Source organism: Dendrobates tinctorius, unplaced genomic scaffold (genome assembly GCF_039654945.1).
Source record: "Dendrobates tinctorius isolate UK_male_01 unplaced genomic scaffold, ASM3965494v1 ptg000102l, whole genome shotgun sequence".
Taxonomy (NCBI): Eukaryota; Metazoa; Chordata; class Amphibia; order Anura; family Dendrobatidae; genus Dendrobates; species Dendrobates tinctorius.
Window position 1 is genome coordinate 36,167,086 of NW_027361770.1, and position 23,339 is coordinate 36,190,424.

General features: G+C 43.7%; 1 protein-coding gene across 2 annotated transcripts in view; it reads left to right on the top strand.

Moving 5' to 3' along the window:
* LOC141099772 (uncharacterized) overlaps positions 1-18,758 on the top strand; it is a 125,388-nt gene extending 106,630 nt beyond the window's left edge. For both annotated transcript variants that reach the window (XM_073587822.1, XM_073587823.1), the window contains 5 exons: positions 322-378; positions 1,061-1,118; positions 1,252-1,434; positions 7,080-7,634; positions 18,534-18,758. In XM_073587822.1, the coding sequence (XP_073443923.1) occupies positions 322-378; positions 1,061-1,118; positions 1,252-1,434; positions 7,080-7,634; positions 18,534-18,589 (909 nt within the window). In that variant the 3' untranslated portion in view covers positions 18,590-18,758. The remainder of the gene's footprint in view (positions 1-321; positions 379-1,060; positions 1,119-1,251; positions 1,435-7,079; positions 7,635-18,533) is intronic.
* Positions 18,759-23,339: the final 4,581 nt, after the last annotated feature.

The following is a 23,339-nucleotide window of genomic DNA, read 5'->3' on the forward strand; positions in this document are numbered from 1 at the left end:
GAGCTGGAGTGACAGTGGCTGCAGCTCTACCACAATCCTTCAGCCTCATTTGCATCTCAATTCAAATGTTGATTTCTGAGCAATGTAGGAATGAACTGTCCATGTAAAGGTATTGTTTGACTTGTCATTGAAAGAGCTACAAGCACATATAAGTAGTTTGTGGGGTGAAAGCCTTCTGACCGATTCCCTTTCATGTCTTATTTCTGCGTGCTTTTAAATTCACTGGGTAATTAGAAGTTAAACTTTGTGTTGTGTTCTCTGTCTGGCTACTCAAGTTTAGCAATACACGTTTCACTGACCCAGTAACTCTTAAATTTACAGATACTAGATTCCACAAGGCCAGACAGCATTTCCACAAAATCCATCCCAGCATCAACAGTAAGTATTTAATGGAAAAATCTGCAGTTTAAATATTGCAAGATTTATGCTGTTCTGTCGGAGGGCAGCACAAAGAAATGACTGTTACCCTGATGTGCTGTGTCACTTGCTAGACATGAAGTAGTTTTGATGAAATCATTCTTTTTCAGTTTTTCATTTCATTTTTGACAAATCAAGTTTATGCAAATACACTGATTTTCATGACTTCTGCAATGTGCCATGACATGCAGAATATTAGTTTCTGGGCCAAATCTTGGAGATTTCCACAATTTCTGTGTTTTTGTTTGTCCATTTGCTTTTTGAGGAATAAGCAACAATTCTCAATAAGATATATATCTGGGAACCTTCCTGGCCATGGACCCAAAAAGTCACTGTTTTGTTTCCTGAGCCAATTAGTTGTCACTTTTTGCTTTGTGACCTGGTGCGCTCTTAATGCATTTTTTTACATTTATTTTCACAAATTTTGCATATATTTTTGTCGTTGTGAAAATATCTGCAGAATAGTGTCCTTAAAATAGGTTTGGACCAACAGCTCTAAAGTCACGATGAAGCTGCACAATTATTCAGCTCCCGTTAGATAAAATAAATTCTGTACATATGCACTTTGTGAATTTTTAATGCTCATCGTTATAACACCATACGTCGCACTACATTCATGTTTATGGATTTTTTTTCTCCTTAGAGTTTTCCTTCAGGTATTCCTGAAAACCTGCACACTGAAAAAAGCGCTACAAATCAAGGTATTGTGATATTTCAGTTTAATTTTCATAATCAAACTTTTTATCTGGAAAAGTATATTGCTATTTTTATATTCCCAATATTTACAGAGGATTATAAGCTTTGTTTTTTTCAATGTTATTTTATCATTTAAAGGTATGAAGAGTCCAGCCACAGAAATGGCATGGCATACAGAAGACTCGTCATCTCCTGTGTGTACATCCTCATTCAGTACGCCAATACAACCTGAAAATGGCAAGGGAGTGAAACGCAAACCTGAGGAGTCTCAAGATGCTTCTTACAAGTTTCATGCACCTCTCAGTATCAGCAGTCCAACTGGTATGTGTATGTATATCTATGTGAGTGTAGATATGAAAAGTACACTCCATTTTTAAAATGCCATTTTTTTGTAATGTAAACTAAATCCTACCAAAAAGGTTGTGTTCACACGTTGCGTTTTTTTTTCGCGTTTTTACCAAATAAAATGCTTAAAAGAAGCTTCCCATTCATTTTAATGAATTCCGCACTTTGTGCATATTGATGCGTTTTGGTTTTTTTTCGTGGAAAAAACGCAGCATGCTCAATAATTTTGTGGAAAATTCCACATTTCTAGCTATTTTCTATGTGACTGGGACCGCTCTGGAAAAAAACGCATTAAAAACACGCGTTTTTTTGCACACAAAAAACGCGCAGAAAACTTGCAGAAAAAACCCGCCTTTTCTGGGAAGTAGTCAGGTTTTCATGCAGAAATTTTCTGCATATGTGTGCACATAGCCTGATTATTGAACTTTTTCCATCTTTAATGTCATCCATAATCTGTACAATTCGATTGAGAATGAAACTGATTCCAAGAGTTAAAAACTAATCATTCTGATTAACCTCATGAAAAGTTAAGCTTTCCTATTAGGATTTTCCTGACATTTTCTTAGTTGCTTATTATGACAAAATCCTGATCCATAATTGGCTTACAACATTCAAAAATTGATCTCAATGAGTAAAGTTATCAGTCAGGAGAAGGGCACAAAATAATTTCCAAGGCATTAGATATACCATGGAACACTGTGAAGACGGCATCTAGAAGTGGCTTAAATATGACACAGTGACATTACATAGCACTGTACGTCACTCAAAAATTGATGAAAAGACAAAAAAAATTGGTTCTGCAGGTTTCCTAGAGGCCTATAGCAACATTAAAGGAGCTGCAGGAATTTGACACGTACGGATTGTGTACTGCATGTGACCTGAATCTCCCATATTTTTCATATATCTGGCCTTTGGAGTAGCGTGGCAAGACAGAAGCCTTTTCTTACAAAAGAAATCATCTGATCCCTGCTATGTTTTGTCAAAACTTACATCAATTCTGCCAAAAGCGTGTGGGAAATGGCTTATAGTCTGATGAGACCAAGGTTGAACTTTTTAGTCATAAATCCAAGAGATGTGTTTGGTGCAAATCCAACACTGCAAATCATCAAAAGAACATCATACCCATGGTAGAGACCGCATTATGCTTTGGAGCTATTTTTCAGCAGCTGGAACTGTAGCGTTAGTCGAGGTTGAGTGAATTCTGAACAGTTCCAAACATCAGACATTTTCACAGCTAAACCTTCAGGCCTCAACTAAAAAGATGAAGAGGAATTTCATTTCTCAGCATGATAACGATCCTAAGCATGCCTCTCAATCAACAAAAGAAGATCAAAGTTTTGGAATGGCCCAGATCTGAGTTAAATGAAAAAAATCTCTGGGCTGATCTGAAGAGGGTGCTGTACACAGGAGATGCCCTCACAATCAAACAGATTTGGAGTGCTACTGCAAGGAAGAGTGGGCAAAGATTGCTGATTCTAGCTGGGCCATATGTTTTTGAGACTCCTACTCAAAAACACTGAATAATATCATAAATTCAAAGGATACATTAACAAAGTGCAAGTTCAACGGTATGTGTTTTTATGCAACCACATTATTTTAGTTCTTAATTTTTCTATTTCCACCCAAAATGATTTCAGTTTATTTACAATTGCATTGTACACATAAAGTTCTGAAATTATTTTACTTGGTATGAACTTTCTATATGACAATCCTGTCAATCACAGGGGTGTGTAGGCTTTTTATACCCACTGCATATAAAAACAGATGCCATACGGATTGCATACCAATTACAATACAGATCAAAAATTTACCATTTTTTAGATCAAAATTCTATGACGTTTTATAATCTTGTGTGAATTTATCCTAAGAGTCAATGAATAAAGAAGTTCATGAGGGTTACCTGCTTCGATGAAGAAAAAGGATGAAAATAACGACATGCAACTAGGATGACACCGGAGAAAAAAAAAAACCTGTGTTCCTCCGAGATGGAAACCTTCACAGGGATATGTGATTGTAACCTTAGGCTATACACACACAGTGCGTTTTTGTGGCGGTTTTTCCATGCGGAAATGGGCCAAAAATGCCATGGAAACCTTGTGCAAGCTAATTCAATGACAATCCTGAAGTGTTGTGCACATGATCAGTAAATTTCCTTTGAGTTTTTGCAGTGTGTGTTTCTACAGCATGTCAATTCTTTGTGCGTTTCTGAGGCGTTTCACACACATTAACTTCAATTGAGTCAGTCAAATCCGCAGCAAAAACGCAGGTATAGAAATATTTGCGGATTTGTTGAGTTTTTCTTTGTTTCACGGGCTTCCCATGGTGTTTCCCATGTTGTCATCTGTGTGACAGCATGGGAAACACCGGCGCGGCGGTTTCTGATCAGCGGTAACGCTACAGCCGGTAAGGCTAGGTTCACATTTGCGGTTTAGTCCGCTGCGCATACATCCACGTACATTCTGCGTACCGATCGTTAACATGGGGTACGCAGATGACATGCGTAAAAAACCGCCTTACTGGTTATGGGAATGCAAGCGTACGCAACGACATGCGTACGCTTTGCGTACCCAAGAATTTACATAAGACCTGCCCATTGGGCGTGGCTTGTGTAAATTCAGAAATTTGCGGGGAAAATAGCACTTGCCTATCATCTGGAAACGCATGCATGTGGTTGTGGACAATACGCTGCGGACTCAGAGCACTGCGGGGTCACGTAGATGTCGGCGTGACCCCGCAGATATGCCTGACCTGCAGCGGTGGCTTGCAGTAAAAAGTTTACCTCAGGTTAGCAGGCGTGGACTGATGAGACTACTCCTCCCATCAGGCTATGTGCTGTCACTGATAATCGTGAAAGCAGAAGCCGCTGATGGGAGCCATAATCTCATCAGCCGGCGCCTGTGCTCACACTTTAAAAAGAGAAAAAAAAGGAAAATAATTACATACATATTCAAATAAAAAACACATTATTCTCACCTAACACCAAATCCCCAATGCTCTAGTCTCCTAGAAATAATCAAAAATAATAAAGCACCATATACTCACCTGACCGCCGTAGTCAACGTAATCCCGAGTGTCCCATGGCGATCTCGCGTATAGAACAGTCACATCGGGAGATGTGACTGCTCTTCCCAGCCACCGGCGATACACTGACAGGAGCATCATTGCTTCTGCAGTGTATCACTGAACTGCCGTGAGAGAGTTGATCAGCTGATCAGCTTCGGTGCTCTCACTGCACTACCGCTGCGTGAGAATTTTCTCATGTGGTGGTGGTGCCGTAAGGGAGATCACCAGAGCTGATCAGCAGATGAACTCTGGTGAACTCTCTCATGGCAGCTCAGTGATACACTGCAGGAGCGATTACCTCCTGTTAGTGTTTTGCTGGCTGTTGAGAGCAGTCACATCTATGACTGTTCTCGAAGTGATCAGGATTGTCATGGGACATTATGGATTATCTTCTCGGAGGATAGGTGAGGAATATTGTGGTTTGTTACTTTACGTTGGCGTCAGTGGATTAGGCTTTTGGTGAGTATGGTTTCATTTAGATTCAATAAAGGAGTCTGTGACATTATTCAAATAATGGACTTTATTCTGGGTGTCTGTGTTTTGTTTTTTTTATAATATCACTATGGGCTAAGTAATGCAGATGTCTCAGAGACTCCTCTCCATTACTAACCTCGGGGTTTCATGTCACCTGACAATACAAAGGTGACATTAATCACCCCAACCCCACTTGCCACCACTACAGGGCAAGTGGGAAGAGCGAGGTTAAGCGCCTGATTTGGCGCATCTTTTAGATGCACCTTTTCTAAGGCGGCTGAGAGCTGATGTTTTTAGCCTGGGGGGCAATATCCATGACCCCTTCCTAGGCTATTATTATCAGCCTGAAGCTGTCTGCCTAGCTTTTGCTTGTTAGATTTTATAGGGGAACCCTATGTCCATTTTTTTTTTTTGGGGTCCCCCTGTAAACTAGCCAGTAAAGGCTAAACAAACAGCTGTGAACTGATATTAATAGCCTGGGAAATTTTATGTCTATTGGCTTCTTCCCAGAATATTAACATCAGCCATTGGCTTTATGAAAATTACGTGGAAGCCCACTCCAATTTTTTTTTTTTTTTTTATTAGGAGTTGCTTTTTGGTTACAGCCCATGTAGGTTCATTCTGTTACTGCTTCTACATAGGCTGGTGACAATGTGTTCGTTTGTGTGTTTGAGTTTACTAAGAAATGAGGGTGTCGGTCTGACACCTTTTTCATTACTAAGCTTAGAGCTTGGTGACAATGACAGCTGCTGACACCAATCCCTAATCCCATTACCCTGATGCCACACTGCTTCAGCATGAAAAAGGTGGTGTTGAACCAAGAAATTACATCACATAACTTTTTAAAAATATCTTTATTTAGCTCAAAAAAGCTTTCATTGCTGTACAAAAACGCATACAAAAACGTGCGTTTTTGCCGCAGCATTTTTAATGCCAAGAGATGCAGAAACCTTGCAGAAATTTCTGCAAGCAAATGTTCAACTTGCAAATATTAAACCGTTTTCACACTGCATTTTATTTTTGGTGTATAGATGAAAATAGGATACCTGTTCAATCAGAATTTAATCAGTGTTTGGTCCATGTGTTTTACCATCAGCATTCATAGTCTTCAAAAATACACCTATTTGATAGAAGTTTGAGAAACCACCATCGGTCAATGATGAACAGATAGCACTAAATGATATGAGTGCTATCCGAGTTTTTCACTGACACAGGCAATGACTAGTATCAAAATTGGACTTGTCTCTGGGTTTTTTTTTCTGTTTTTAAGACACTCGATCTACAAAAAAAAAAACAGCCTTATGAACAGCATCATGAACTATAATTGTTTGATGCTTTCACTGTAATAAAACACAGATCGAACATGTATGAGACAATCTGTCTTGTGCAAAGGTTTTTAGGCTGGATCTACATGAGCTAGGTATTTTGCAGTGTGAATATTGTTACAGAGAGACAGTGCTGGACAGGCAGTACTTATCTAAAGACAATTTTGTTATTTTTCCCTGTGATCAACCCCCTTTAATATGTTGGTATTTGAGAAAATGGAAGATACTGCAAACCTGTGGGACTTTCAAGGTTCTGGTTTACAAGAAATAGTAACATAAAACATTAGCAAAGTCCAAAGACAAATGGTGAGCACCGTCACGTAGATCCACACCTCCGAACCGTACTTAGTGTGTGTGAGAGGGACGCAGATGGCAATTAACTGTTAACCCTTAGGTGCACATTCATGAAAAATAAGCAAATCCAAATTGCAAAAATGTAGAAAGAATGGCACTCACCAGGTAAAGTAGTCAAGGCTTTATTGTAAAAGCATGTTAACGGGAGAATGGGTTCTAGAAAGAAGTAATGACGATCGTTTCGCACGGAGAAGGCGCTTCCACGGTCTTTACCCAGTAAGTGCCATTCTTTCTACATTTTTGCAAGTAACATAAAACAATCTGAATGGAACGTTTGAAGCAGATTGGACAAAAAAATAGAAAATATGGATTTACTGGGAAAGTGGGATAAAATAGGAATGTTGCTAAGCTTACATTCATACACGAGTGACTGAACATAAAGGTTATTTTTTTATTTATTTTCAGAATCTTCGAGCAGAAAAAAGAGTAATTACATGGAACACTATGATTTTCCTACTATGCATTCATCTTCCAATACGAATATCATGGTTTCCCCCCAGCAAAGCTCTTCTGAAGTGTCCTCTTCACATTCCTCTTCCATTGCTGACACTTACAGAAAAAGTAGTGTTCCCAATGAAAAAGTTTCTAAGACATTTGGTGGAGAGATGCAATTGGTAAAAGATACACTACAGAATAGTATCTCTCAGAAGAGATCGTATGACAACGTTTCAAATATTAAGGCTGTTCAAGAAACTAAGTCTTTAAATGATGCTGCCAGAGCAAAGACATTTGATTTAGGTGCTGAGGAAAATACTGCTGTTCCTGGACCATCATGCTCCACTAGCAACTGCTCATTGGAACCTAGTTCTGAAACGCCTTCAACAAGCTCATCAAGCCAACCACAAGGAAAAACTTCCAAAAGTTTGAGTCCTGAAATACTACAACTTCTCAAAGGCCAAGATGCAAGTACTGTGACAAATATTCTCCGTACCCTTTCTCCCTTTTATCCTGCTCTTCAGGGTAAGTGTAAAAAAACAGTCATTACACTGAAATCCATCAGATCTTTTAGTTATGGATGTGTTTTTTTTCTTCACATTCTCTTATGAATCCTAGACGTATGCTGCATTTTAAAGACACATAGATCCACACACACCCCCACCCCCCAAAAGAAAAAAAATCACTACAATTGAAATAATATGCACCACACACAATGCTATTTTTTTTGTCCCTCCCCAAAGCTGGGAGGGACAAACTTGTGTAAATACAGTCAATGCAATTTCAACATACAAGAACTGGTAACTGAGATGGTGACCCATCTCAGGTAACATAAAAAGATATAAATCCCAAGGGATTATCGTGAGACCACTATACCATGCTGAACGCATTCTGCCATGAATTTTCAGATAGAAAGGAACAGAACAACTACCGTATATACTAGAGTATAAGCCGAGGCCCCTAATTTTGCCACGGAAAACTGGGTAAGCTTATTAACTCGAGTATAAGCCGGGCATGAATTGTCCCCTCATCCCTGTCCTGGTATGTGTGGCTCTCCTCCCCCCCAGTATGTATGGCTCTCCTCCCCCCCCCGTCCTCCTCCTCAGTGCACCCCCCATCCTCCTCCGTGCACCCCCGTCCTCCGTGTTACCCCCGTCCTGCTCTGTCATAATCGCCCTCCTGTGCAATCGCTGAACGTCCCCGGCATCCTCCATTGTCCCAGGGCTGACAATTTCCTCCTGTATTGAGCGGTCACATGGTACCGCTCATTAAGATTCATGAATATGGATGCCACGCCCATGGGAGTGTAGTCACATCCATATTCATGACCTTAATGAGCGGTACCATGTGACCGCTCAATGCAGGAAGAAGCTGTCAGCCCTGGGACAACGGAGGATGCAGGGGATGTTCAGCGATTGCACAGGAGAGTATGATGCCCCAGCCACCTGATCTTGCCGCCGCTCCCCCTCCTCCGCTGGTTTCCGCACAATGACTCATGTATAAGCCAAGGGGGTATTTTCAGCACAAAAAAAGTGCTGAAAATTTCGGCTTATACACAAGTGTATAGAGTAAGTAAGGAAATACTGACATTGAAATTGCAACATCAAGAAGGAAATGTTGCGGAATTCACAGTATCAATTGACATGTTACTGATACGTAAATAATGAGAATATGGAAAACATTTTTAATTAATTCAGTATAGAGTATGAGCACCACATGCAATAATACATGCACTTTCATGGCTTGGCATGCTATCTATGAGATTATGAATGATTATCTGAGGAATGTTCTGCCATGTTGACTACACTTGCATGTCATACAAATCAGAAACATCTGCACCTGGCAGTTCGCTTTGCAATTGCCGACCAATGACATCCCAGATATGATTGATAGAAGAAAAGTCATCACATGCTTCAGGCTATGGAAGCACATTTAGGCCACGCATGCTACTCGCGGTTGCACGAGCAACATGCAGCCTGATGTTATGCTAATAAGCATTTTGATACAATTTGGGTATTTGATTGCACTGCTGGTTGCAACACCACCTCAATGTAACACCAAGCTGTTATTTACCTGCTATGAAAATAAAGGGGTCCTGTTACTCTACATTACGCCACCACAGCTCATATTCCCAGTACTAGGATTGGTGTGACATTTCCCCTTGAAGGCCTCTTTTCTTGTCAGATTTGAAGAATGGCACGTAGTGATCTATTCTGTACTGGAAGTGAAAAATGCCATCAAATATCTAGCCTAAGGCATCAAGCAGTGTATACACAAACCATGAGAAGGCATTTATTTGTATGATATTAGGCTCTGTGCCAGATGTCCATCTGAAAGTGTTTGACATTATGCCACCTTGTTCTACTGTGAGCAGGATATGTGGCCTAAATGTACTACCATGGCCAGAGGTGTCTCCTGACTTGTTTTGCATTGCTCACATCTGGGACATCATTGGTCGGCAACTGTAAATTAAGCTGCCAGCAATCGATCTCGATTTGTGTGGACAAGTTAATTCTGTGTGGCAGAACATTGCTCAGCCAACCAGTAATAATCTCATTGATGGCATGCTTAGTGTAAGTGCATGTATTTCTGCATGTGACTCTGATACATGATATTGAAAAAAATCAAGATGGTTTAAAAATTGTTTCAATTTTTCATTGTCATATTTACCCTGTGATTTCCATAATTACATGACTTTCTCTTCATATTGAAATTTCATTGTTGAGGAGTGTATATTGGAGGACTGAAAACAAGATTGATAAAAAGCTAAACACTGCTACTTTAGAAGTACTGACAATGGATAACATTATTATACATAATAGTACGTGCTTTCAGGCCTCCTACCTTCGTCATGGTAATTCAAAGTTTATTTGATGAAACAGGAAGATATTAAAGGGGTTGTTTGGGACTTTTATATTGGTGGCCTATCCTTAGGATAGGTTATCAATATCTGATCAGTGACTTGTCAAAGCTCTATCCATCACAAACACACTGCTGTTCCCAGTGGCTGCCAGATTTGCTGGGTTGCGAAGTTGCATTAAAGAGCTTAGTCAGTGGAACAGTGACCGTGGCTGGGTACTGCACATTTCCCCTTATTCAAATTAATAGAGGCAGATGTTCAGTACACAGCCACGGTCAATATGCTTTGGACCTCAATAAATGTACCTCAATGACTGGAGCACACTTATACTGTAATTGATGTCACTTTTTAAAAGAATTGGCTAAGCAATCTGGAACTGACATAAAAATAAAAGCCAGAAATTTCAACATTTTGTGATATCCAAACTGTTTAACTACAGAATTCAGGCTAACCTATTTACAAAGAATCAAGTAATAACCATGCACAATAGATGTGAATATATGAGCCTACAGAATTGATGTCACACTTTCAAATAATAAAATATAATTTTTCGTTCGCCTTATTGGGGGACACAGAGACCATGGGTGTATGCTGCTGCCACTAGGAGGCTGACACTATGCAAAAAAAGGATAGCTCCTCCTCCGCAGTGTACACCCCACCGACCGGCAGGGAATTTCCTCAGTTTAGCTTAGTGTCAGTAGGAGGTGGACACGGGTCCTTCATTGGACCCATATCTACCTCGTCATGCGTCGTTCCTTTTCAGGTATTAGGATGGATACAGTGTGAACAGTCACAACTGTACTCCCACAAAGAGGCTATGAGTACGGCGTGTACTGCCACCCCGTATCCTCATAGTTCTCCGGGCGGACCACGGGCTCAGCACAGGTGACGTGCAAGCGAAAACGGATGGTCCTTGCCCCCTGCCTGCCACCCACTCGCCCACCAGAGCCTGTCGGTTGGACGAGGTGCGAAGACGGAGAAGATGGACAGACAGCGTGGGATACAGAGGTACCTTTATTGGACGGCTCAGGAAACCACATAGACGCCTGGATGCGGCGCCGAAGTAGCGCCGCAGGTTATCAGCACCTCCCGGTCGCGCATCCCTTTTTGCCTCAGCTGCGGTGCGGGCCCTCTTCACCCCACCGCCGGTATCTTGGAGAGGGTTACCTCTGGGAGCAGGGCTATGGCGGCGTCTTCTTTAGGGGCGGGCGCAGCTGCGCAGCTGTTCTTCCGCGCCGCCCCGCGCTGACAGGCGGCCGCCGTGTTAAATTTAGTCCCCGGCTTCAGTTTGGGCCGTCGCGGCCACGCCCTGTCACGGCCACGCCCCCGTTCACTCTCATAGGCCGGCCAGTTCCTGAGCCCTCCCACCGCCCCTTTAGGCTTGTGGCTGGGAAGGGGGGGGGGGGGGGGGGCAGATTTTTCTCTCTGATGAAGGCGATTAGCTCCACCTTTTCTTCCTCCACTGAAACCGCGCTTTCTCTTCCTCGCATCGGGCTGTCGCCATCTTTGCAGCCTGACAGCCGGAGACTAAAGCAGAGGCCAGCGCTCCCTGTCGGTTCCTGGCCAGTTGCAAGAGCCTAAATCATCTCTTTCGGGGTCTCCAGACCGTGAGTACTTCTGCAACTGCAGACTGACACCCTACTCTGCCTTTCTGTCCCCCAACCTTCCGGCATTTCCGCAGGTTTCCATCTTCTCTTCCTTCATGTCATGTCTAATTCTAAGCCTGATCGTGGCCGTCCGCCAGTTCCCACGGGCACCCTAGTCCAGTTCTTTGCATGCTCGTCTTGCAATCGCAAACTTCCCTCAGGTCAGCCTACCCCCATCTGCCTGGACTGCAGCAATCCCGTTAAGCACGTCCAGGAACCACCTATTGCGCCACGTGAAAGCGAACCACCCATTCCTGGCTGGGCCTCATCTCTTTCACAATCTGTGGCAGACCTCACCAGGGTGTCTCAGTCCCTAGTGGCCGTTCTTGATAAGTTGCCCCTGGACACTTCTGCAGGGTCTAGCAGGTCCCAGGACGCTCCATCTGAGCCAGGTAGCAGAAGCCGCAAAAGGCCCAGGCAGGATCTCCGGCCGGAATCCTCTCCTGGCCCCTCATCTGCACCTAGTCCTTCCCAGCAGTCGCCCTCCCGTGCCTCCTCACCCGAGTCAGGTGAAGCGTTCTCGGATATGTCTTCTGAAGGGATTGTAGACCTGGAATCTGGCCAGGACGCGGACATGAAGGTTACAGTACAGAACCTCATCGCGGCAATTAACCACACCTTCGAAATCTCTGACACCCCTGCGAAATCCTCAGATCAGGAGGTTTCGTTCAGACGGGAGAATACACCCTCCAGGGTATTTCCTTTTCATTCCGAGTTTGGAAAGATTTTTACAAGAGAAAGGGAAGATCCGACCAGACGCTTTCAAAGAGGAAAGCGTCTCGGCATACTGTACCCGTTTGCTAAAGAGCTCACGGATAACTGGTCTGCCTCTCCCTCGGTGGACCCGCCCGTGTCCAGACTGTCTAATAACACGGTTCTCCCGCTTTCAGGTGTGGCGTCTTTAAAGGATTCTAATGATAGAATTATAGAATTCCTGGCGAAGTCTGCCTTCGAAGCGGCTTCGACGGCGGTATGCCCAATCTTTGCTTCATCTTGGGCAGCAAAGGCCATAGCTACTTGGGCAGAGGATCTTCGTCAGGGCATCCTAGAGAAAGCACAACCAGATCGATTGGCCGATCTCGCCAATCAGATTTCCCATGCGGGATATCTGCTTTCTTTTTCTTTGGATGCCGCATCCTGCACAGTTCAGGCGTCAAGCAACGTCGTGGCAATCCGACGTACAATTTGGCTCAAAGCCTGGCAGGCGGACTTGTCGTCTAAAAGTCTCTTACTAATCTGCCTTTTCAGGGAGTACGACACTTTGGATCCCAATTGGACCAGATTATTAAGGACGCCACCGGAGGCACGAGTTCCCTCCTCCCTCAGTCCAAGCCTCGCAGACCTCCACTAAGGCGTCAGTTTCGACCCTTTCGGGCTTTCCGCCGTTTCAATACGGCGGAGACATCCTCCAACCAACAAAGGCCGCAGGCACGCCAAGATAGGAAGAAGGTTTCATTCAGACCCACTCCCTCCTGGCGATTCCACTCTTCACAGGGCAGACCATCCAGATCCAGATCTGGACGGTCCACTTCAGCATGACTATCCTCTGACTCCCGAGGGTCCCTTCCAATTGGGAGGTCGACTCTTGTTCTTCAAGGACGTCTGGCTGGCCTCAGTAGAGGACGCCTGGGTCAGGGAGGTCGTATCGTCAGGATACAAGATAGAGTTCGTCTCTCTTCCACGGGATCGTTTTTTCGAATTCCGTTCCCCAAAAGATCCAGCCTTGATCCCGGGGTTCTTTACGGCCATCGCCTCTCTCCTCAGTTCCGGGGTGATTGTGCCCGTTCCCGAATCGGAGCGGTTCACAGGGTTTTATTCAAACCTATTCGTGGGGCCGAAAAAAGACGGGGCGGTTCGACCCATCTTGGATCTCAAGCGGCTCAGCAAGAGTCCGTCTTCGCCGCTTCCGGATGGAGTCGGTTCGTTCGGTAATCGCTTCCATGGAGGAGCAGGAATTCATGTGTTCAATAGACATCCAAGATGCCAATCTACATGTTCCCATATTCTCCGGACATCAGAAGTTCCTGCGTTTTGCGGTTCGCCAGGAACATTACCAGTTCGTTGCGCTGCCCTTCGGTCTCGCCACCGCTCCCAGAGTCTTCACGAAGATCATGGCTGCGTTGATGGCCTTGTTGAGGATCAGAGGTCTCATTCTTTTTCCGTACCTCGACGATATTCTGATCAAAGCTCCCTCTTTTCACCAGGCGCGCCTAAGTTTGAAGATCGTCCTAGACACTCTTTCCAATTTCGGGTGGATCGTCAACAGGAAAAAGTCCTGTCTGGTTCCTTCTCAACGCCTTGTGTTTCTGGGCCTACTGTTCGACACTCGTCGGTCAAGGGTCTTTCTCCCACGAGAGAAGATTCTCTCCCTGCAGCAGGATGTACGATCGCTGCAGACCTCATGATTCCCATCCCTCAGAACAACCATGAGGGTCCTGGGAAAGATGGTGGCGGCGATAGAAGCAGTTCCCTTTGCCCAATTTCACGCCAGACCTCTCCAACACGCCATTCTGTCCAGGTGGAACAGGTCTGCTCTGTCCTTGGATCGCCCTGTTCGTCTTTCATGCCGGATCAAGCAGTCTCTCAACTGGTGGTTGACGTCACCTCTCATCCTCTGGGGGTGGTCTTTTCTTCCCGTTCACTGGCAGATTGTAATAACGGATGCCAGCCTCGTCGGATGGGGGGCAGTGTTCCGCAATCACACTGTTCAGGGTCGTTGGTCGACTCGGGAATCAGCCCTGCCAATCAACGTCCTAGAGATACGAGCGATTTATCTGGCTCTCGTCCACTGGGAGAAGCTCCTCAGGGGCCTGCCTATCCGGATTCAGACAGACAAATGGCACAGCGGTGGCATATGTCAACCGTCAAGGAGGGACACGGAGTGCCTCAGCCCTGGCAGAAGTGTCCAAGATCCTTCAGTGGGCAGAGATTTCGATACCGACAATTTCCGCGGTACACATTCCCGGCGTGGACAACTGGGCCGCCGATTTTCTCAGCCGCGAGGGTCTCGCGGCAGGAGAGTGGTCCCTACATCCGGAGGTGTTTCTTCAGCTTTGCCGTCGTTGGGGGACCCCGGATGTAGATCTGCTAGCCTCTCGCCTCAACAGGAAAGTCCCACAGTTTGTATCCAGGGCTCGAGATCCTCTCGCAGTGGGCGCCGACGCTCTTGCCATTCCTTGGTCGCAGTTCGAGCTCCCCTACCTGTTCCCTCCCCTGCCCCTTCTTCCCAGGCTGTTGAAGATGATCAAAGCAGAAGGAATTCCAGTCATTCTCATCTCCCCGAATTGGCCCAGAAGGTCTTGGTTCGCGGACATTGTCAACTTTCTCGCGGACGCCCCCTGGAAGCTTCCAGACAGGGCAGATCTGCTGTCTCAAGGCCCGATTTGCCACCCCAATTCTCGGCCGCTCAATTTAACGGCGTGGCTGTTGAGACCAAGGTTTTGAAACGAGCAGGTTTCTCCGGTCGAGTAATTCATACCATGATCCGAGCCAGGAAGCCATCGTCTTCCAAGATTTACTACCGTACTTGGAAGGCCTATTTCACTTGGTGTGAGGCCAATAACATCGCGCTCATGTGCTTTTCGCTCCCTTCCGTTCTGGCGTTTCTTCAGGCAGGGCTGGATGCAGGGCTTGCTCTCAGTTCCTTGAAGGGTCAAGTTTCGGCGCTGTCCATTTTATTTCAGAAGACGTTGGCCTCCCGCCCTCAGGTCAAAACCTTTCTTCAGGGCGTGGCTCACACGGCTCCTCCGTACCGAGCGCCCGTGGATCCATAGGATCTTAATTTGGTTTTTGAGGTTCGGCAAGGTTCTCCTTTTGAACCTCTCAGGGATGTTTCCCTTTCTCTCCTTTCTTGGAAGGTAGCTTTTCTGGTGGCCATCACTTCCATCCGGCGCGTATCGGAATTAGCGGCTCTTTCTTGCCGTTCTCCTTTCTTGGTACTTCACCAAGACAAGGTAGTTCTACGGCCTCCGCCCTCTTTTCTTCCGAAGGTGGTGTCCTCCTTTTACCTCAATGAGGATATTGTTCTGCCGTCCTTCTGTCCGAGTCCTACTCACCCTCGGGAGCGGTCCCTGAACAAGCTGGATCTGGTCAGGGCGATGAGAATCTGTCTAGGACGACTTCCTTGCGGAAGATAGACTCTCTTCATCATTCCAGATGGGGCGCGGAAAGGTCACCCGGCCTCCAAGGCTACTATTGCTCGCTGGATCAGATCAGCAATTTTGGAGGCCTACCGGGTTAAGCATCGAGTGGCCCCTCCGGGGATCAGAGCGCACTCTACCCGGGCAGTGGGTGCTTCCTGGGCGCGGTATGCCACAGAGCCTCCACGCTGCAACTTTGCAAAGCTGCAACCTGGTCATCGGTTCACACGTTTGTGAAATTCTACAAGGTCCACACCTACGCTTCGGCGGATGCCAGCCTAGGTAGGAGGATTCTGCAGGCAGCGGTGGTGAGTCCACTGGCCTGATGGAAGTTTGTTTCCCACCCCAGGGACTGCTTTGGGACGTCCCATGGTCTCTGTGTCCCCCAATAAGGCGAACGAGAAAACAGGATTTTTGGGTTGCTTACCGTAAAATCTGTTTCTCGGAGCCTTCATTGGGGGGACACAGCACCCTCCCATGTTCTACAACTCCTGTTCTTACTTTGGTTGATTGTTCTGTTCTCAAACAACTCAACTGTAACCAATCTATTCTGTTGCTTCTCCTACTGCTTTCTCACTAACTGAGGAAATTCCCTGCCGGTCGGTGGGGTGTACACTGGATGAGGAGCTAACCTTTTTTTGCATAGTGTCAGCCTCCTAGTGGCAGCAGCATACACCCATGGTCTCTGTGTCCCCCAATGAAGGCTCCGAGAAACAGATTTTACGGTAAGCAACCCAAAAATCCTGTTATTTTTATTACATTATTCTTAAAAATAGAATAGTAATAATGTAAATTCAGTGAAATACAAAACAAAAATGCTGTCAAACTCAAATAATTGTTCTATAATAGATAACGGTATAAAATAATAAATTACTGTAAGCATTACCCAAAAGGATTTGCGCCAGTCCCACAGCTTCCCCAATGCTATGGTGCTCTCTGCTGGGACTGAGTGCGGTCTGATGTCCGCAGACACAGACATTGGAGAAGATGGAGAAATTAATTTCTCCTTCTGTGATACGATTCTCTCACGTGAAAGAATCTGATTCTAGTAAACTTACAATCTGATCAAGCTTTGATCAGAGTATTATTACCAAAATCGAGCCGATTCTCTCTGAAGAGAGAATCGTCACTTGTGTGACCGAAGATCTAAGGCTAGGAAGCGCTGATAAGCCACCAGGTAACGAACTCTTGGATTAGTCATTTGAGATGCACTGTCTCTGTATTATAAATGTATGTTTTCCCTGAAACATCAGTGTTACTGGCTGAAATGACATGTTTTGGGCAGCATGAATCAGCTGTCAGGTTTACTTTAAGGAAGCAATAGTATGTAATTGTAATGCGTAATTAACAAAGTTGGCACTGGTGTAGGAAAACGAAAGGACATTGTATATCATTTTGTGGACATACACACATGCCCCTTCCTTAAATTGGTGTGTTGAAAGCAGAAATAATGTGCAAGTGTTTATGGTGACTTTTTAACAAAGTAGGCATTGCTTCCAGCGCTTACCGCCTGGCCGACCTGTGCTTGATCCATGAGGCTGTTGTTAATATGCCTTTCTTTTTTGAGCATCTGTGCCTTAAAAATAGTTTTATGTATTAGATAACCCCCTTAATGCCGTCCGGTCTGTCATTTAAAGGAATCAAAATACAGTTCATCACAGCTTGCTCTGTAGCTGCAGATAAATCTGGGTGCTCATGCTGACCCTTATCCCCAAAAATGCCTTCATTGAGCAAATTAGCAGAAATACCTTGTGTAAAGATATCTAAGTGACTTATCCACACGGTCATTTTACAGATTTGTGTTGTGCAGATCTGTAATCCTGCACACCAGAACGGGCAAAGGATACAGTGGTGAATGTCAGCATGGGGCCACTCCCTGCACTGCGTTTCAATTCCACCAGTATCTGTATTCGCAGGATGCATATACTGATGAGTGCAATGATGGAGGAGGGAATCACTAGCTTTCACACAGGAGGCATAGTGATGTCACTAGTTTGCGCCCAGTGGAGGAGCGGGAATAGTTGAGTCTTATTTTGTAATTATTTTATTTTTTTTTACTTTTAACTTATCGGTCAGTGCTTGTAAGGGGAAAATATGGGGGCCATCATATTTTGTGAGGGACTGGGGTAGACCACTTTTGTTTGGGGGCATAATACTGTAGAGACTGTGGGGATCATTTTACTGTGTGGATGAACTGTGGGGCCATAATATTGTGTGAAGGACTGTGGGGACATCATATTTGTGAGGGGACCATACTATTGTGTGAGCAACTGAAGGGACATGAAACTGTGTGAGAGCTGTGGGGTATTTTTACAAATAATACCAAAAGCCCTGTAATAACAAGTATTACCAAAAGCAGCTGGTCTGCATACTTAATTCTGCTCAATATTAAGTGATAAAATTAATATAAAACAATAATTATAATGAAGAGAAATATGTTTGGTCTGTTGGTTTAGCCTTCCACAACAGTTGCATTTTCTTGTGGGAAAATTAAATGCCCACCCTTTCTATGATATATTGTAAATATTATGGAGAATCATGGATTTATCAGGCGAGAACCCACTAGATGCCGAAGAGCAACTAGCACAAAGCCTAAGTCTACCAACAAATATAGCCAATTGTTTGGCAGTTAACCACACGTAGCTATGCATGTAATTCTATTTTCTTCCACACAGAATTAAGAATACATATCTAGGCCAGGAGCTTAATGCAATAGTAAGTGAAACATGTCATTAATTTATTTTTTCCTCATACTGTTTCTTCTTTTTTTTTCTTTCAGACATAAACCTTGACATGCTTTCGCAAGTACTAGTAAACACTGGGGTGCTCGACTAATGTCCTGAAATGTCATTGCAGGGTGTGGTATAACAGATGAATTTGAAAATTAGTTTGTTTCTTCATGTTGGATACTAGGACTTAATTTAGTAACATTCAACCTACACGTTTATTTTGTATGTTATTCATATGTTGTTGCTTTCATTTTAATAAAGTGTCTTGATGTTGATGAGTCTATTAATCACTTTTTTGATCCCTTAACTTTGATTATCCTTCACCCCCAATCACATACATAAGTGGCTATTTTAGCGTTCAAACTAACTCCTTAAGTCTGAAACCATTCAAGTATGGAATAAATTGCTCAGAGATAATGCAACACTAATTATATTTTAATGAGTACCAGTCAAAAGTGGTGAGTTTTTTCACTTTTTATTCCTGCTGTTGTGTTAAAAAAAAAAAAAAACTAAACCATAACACTCAATGGAGTAGCATTCCTGGAGAATTGGGCCTACTTCTCTGTCGGCTACAGGCTCTCTGGTAGGGACGGGCTTCACCTCAATGGGGAGGGTGCAGCTGTGCTTGGGTAAAAAATGATTAGGGGCGAATCCATGGTAATTTACGTTGCATTCACAAGCCAAAAACTGAGCTAATAATAACTACAGACTGTTCTTTGAAGGCAGGCAAAAAAAAGTGTATATTTTACATTAAACTAATCTGAATAGATTTCAACACAGTTTGATTTTTCAACAATACAAAATACAGTGTTATTGGTAACTTACGTTACACAAAAAGAAAAGGCAATTGTCCATATCATGAGACTGCCAAATGTTCTGTTCTGGTAAATAGGGGAGAAGCACTATTTTTATTGTATTAAAACACCATAGTCCATGCAAATTTATTTTAACCTCTCAAGTTAAAAACTGTTGCATTTATTACAAGAAATGTAGATAACTTACATTACAACACAATATAGTAACTTAGGAACAAAGCAAAGAATGTTCAACTTTGTCAGTGTTCATATTTGAGAAGGCAAACTGACTTTATTTAGATAAAACATAGGCTGCATATGAATTCATTGTTGTGAGCTACAGATGTAGACTAAAATTTAGTATAAAAATATAAATCAATATTCATACTTCAGTTGTTAACATTTTTGCAGAGTGGAAATTTTGATTACAAAATATGACCGTTGATCAATTACATAATGTAGACTAAATTTTAATCTAGGCCTACATATGTGGTCCAGACCAATGAATTCAGACACAGCTAATTAAGAACTTCAACAAGGATGTAAATTTGTGCTCACTGCTCATTTAACTTCCTGGCTAATCAAAAAATTCCCAAATGTCCCTAGAAACCATTTTCAGGGGAGGATCAACCTTTCTTAAAATTTGACAGACATAATAAATTTCATCATATTTAGATGGCCATTTCCAGGTATTTTTTGTTGTGGTGAGCCTTAAGATCAAATACTTAATTAACCTCAAGACATAAGAGATTGAGAGGAACTACACAAAAAGTGTTATCTCACATTACATGAGCTTTTTCAGATCAAAGTGTGACACTAAAGATGACTGCCACTTCCTGTTCCGGTGCTGCCATGTGCAGACATGTGAGGGAGCTCCTGCTGACCGCGGCAAATACTCTGCATTTACACAGAGCCCTGACTCACAAAAGGTACTGGGATAATCGTGAGACCATCCGGGACCGTCCGCAACATGGATTGGTTTGTCACGAGAGGCGCAGGGAAGGAGGAGGTTGGAGGAGGCCTGCAGAGTGGGAGCACAGTAATGGTGACGGAGACACAGACACAAACGGGGCAAGCACACGAGGAGATAGAACGTGAGGAGGAAGCCCCAGAGAAAGAAGGAAATTTCAGCCAGGGGGAGACAGTGGAGGCAAGAGGCACATTGGAAACGCAGTTACATGCTCATTAAACTTTAAACAGCTAGCAAAAGAAATGGCATCATACCTTGCTGAAGACTTTAAGCAGGCAGTACCTGACATGATCCAATCTACTACTAAAGAGCTGCAAAGCAAGATGACTCATCAGGAGCAGAAACTGCAGGATGCAGAGCAGAGAATTTCTGAGGCGGAGGACAAAGTTATTCAGCTAGAAAAACAAGTCAGTGACAACCCCTTAATGACAGCCAATACATCTTTTTACTGACCTGAGATAAGAGAATAGCATCCCCATACCGGTGACAATCCAGCAGCTGATAGCTGTACACTATAGCTGACAACCTGCTGTATCACAAATGATTAGTGTTTGCACCATCCAGATCTGTTTAACCCCTTAGTTGCTGCTGTCAAAAGTGACTACATCTAATAAATGGTTAATAGATTGTGGGGGCTTCTGCTTTAATCTAATTGACACACCGAGATCATGATTGTGTGGTCCTGATGTTTACCATAGCAGTTCATGGCCAAATAGCGGCCTTAGGGTACGTGCACACGCTGCGGAATGCTCTGCGGATTTGGCCGCACGGATTTTGTAAAATCCGCAGGTCAAAAGACCTGCAGTTTATCATCTCTGCAATGGAGGAGATGGTAAACCGCTGCAGAATCCGCAGAAAGAATTGACATGTCAATTCTTTCTGTGGTTTAAAAACCGCAGCAAATCCGCGTGCAAAAATCCACACCGTCTGCACTGCGGTTTTTATGTTCAATCTATTTTATTGAGCATTTTACAAAGAATATATTATATGCAAACAGATAATATATAGAATCATAGAAAATATCTAGTATTCAAAAATGAGAAGAGAATACAACCATCTATCAGTAAGTCAAACATACGATGGCAGACAATAACAGTAGCCATATGGCGAACGCCAACAAGGTATTCAAGAGAGGAAGTATCCTCTATATTATGCAGAGGACAGACATAGGGTAAAAAAAGCGGGAAAGAAAGACGGGAAGAGGGGGAAAAGGAGAAGAAGAAAAAAAAAAAAAAAAGTAAAGCATTCCTTAAAATCATGTATACATTAATGTGCAAATTCCTATGTAACAAACATTCAGCGGAACAAATTCTGGAAATCAGGCGAGTCCTGAAACAAAATCCAACCACTCCAAATCCTTCTAAATTTATCGTTTGTACCATTGCAGTCTGCAGACAGCTCCTCCGTTCTACACAGATTGACCATTTCCTTATACCAGTCTAATAAGTCAGGGTGGTTTGTAAGTTTCCAAAACTGCTGGATTACCATTCGTGCTGCTGTTAAACAAAACCGAAGAATCTCTCTCTTCTGAGTCCCTATTGAAGAAGGTAAAATTGACAGAAGAGCTATTTGAGGGGACCTTGCTACACGGTTTCCTGTGATTCGTTGATAATTGTCGAAAACCTTCTCCCAGAATGGCTTGATCTTAGAGCATTCCCACCAAATGTGAGTCATAGAGCCCACCTCCCTCTCGCATCTCCAACAAACCCCTGAACCTGCTGGATATATTGCATGTAGTTTAGAAGGGTAGTGATACCATCTCATAAGTATTTTATAGTTCTTCTCTTGTGCAATCCCAGCGCTAGCAAGTTTGAGTGAAGAGAAACCCTCTTTCCCATTCCTCAGGAGACAAGCTTATCCCCAAGTCTCTCTCCCACGCCTGCTGAAATGTTAACTTCTCCGCTTCACCCTCTCTGCTTAATTCCCCATAAATCACAGATATAGCATGTGGAGGCTTATTTTCCTCTACGAACAATTTCTCAAAAAAGGTGAAGTTTGAAATCGTAATTTTATCAAAATTATGTGTTACTAGGAAGGATTGTAATTGCAAGTATTCAAACCACCTAATTTTCTCATTTGGAAACAGCCTGTATAGAGACAAAAGAAGGCAACTCCCCATTTTCTAGCACCTGAAACAATCCGGTATCCACCAGTGCCCTCCGATCGAGAAAAGATCTGCGCAAGTATCCAGGGAGAAAGGATGGATTGAAAAACAATGATGTAAGTGGGCTAATATTCCTATCTGGGAACCCCTTCTTTCTCAGAGTGTGCCATATTTTAAGTGTGTCTCTAGTTAAATTGCAATTGACAATAGTCAATGACTCACCAGAACACCACAGCAGATGCCTTAAAGGGACATCTAAACCCTCCTGTTCCACCCCCACCCATTGTTTAGCATCAGCCCGAAAGTACTAGTCTAGAATCCTAAGTAATGTAGTAGCCTGAAAATACCTCTTAAAATTGGGAAAACCAGCACCACCTATAGATTTAGGTCGAGATAGGGTGCACTGCGGTTTTTGATATCCATAGGATATTATGGTACTGTACACCGCAGCAAAAATTGCTGCGAATCCGCAGCATGTGCACGCAATAGCAGTCAGTTCAGAAGTTGGTGACATTTAGGTGGTAAACACTTTTTCATTCCTGCTATACCACTTTGCATTAATTCCTGAAAATCACGAGGGACGAGGTGCCTAAAATTGATTCACCGGTGGCCAAGGTGTAGAGGAAAACTTTGATTCCCTTTGAAGATTCTTCCAGGCTCAAAGAGCCCATGGACAAAAAGGCCGACGTGCTCTTAAAAAGAGCTTGGGAGGCCTCAGCGGCAGTGATAAAAGCAAATATAGCCGCTACATCGGTCGCTAGATCCATGCACCTATGGATCGACCATTTAGAACAACAGTTAAAGGATAAAGCCCCTAGGCGTGATATCCTTGAGAGCATTCCCCTTGTGACGAAGTGTCAGCTTACGCTGAGTCGTTCTTCTTAGAGTGGACCCTCTGGGCCGTGGCACCCACCCACCTAGGGCGAGCTGACCTAGTGAGAACCACCCCCTATACAGGGAGTGTTAGGGGCAAGACCAAGGGGGTGAG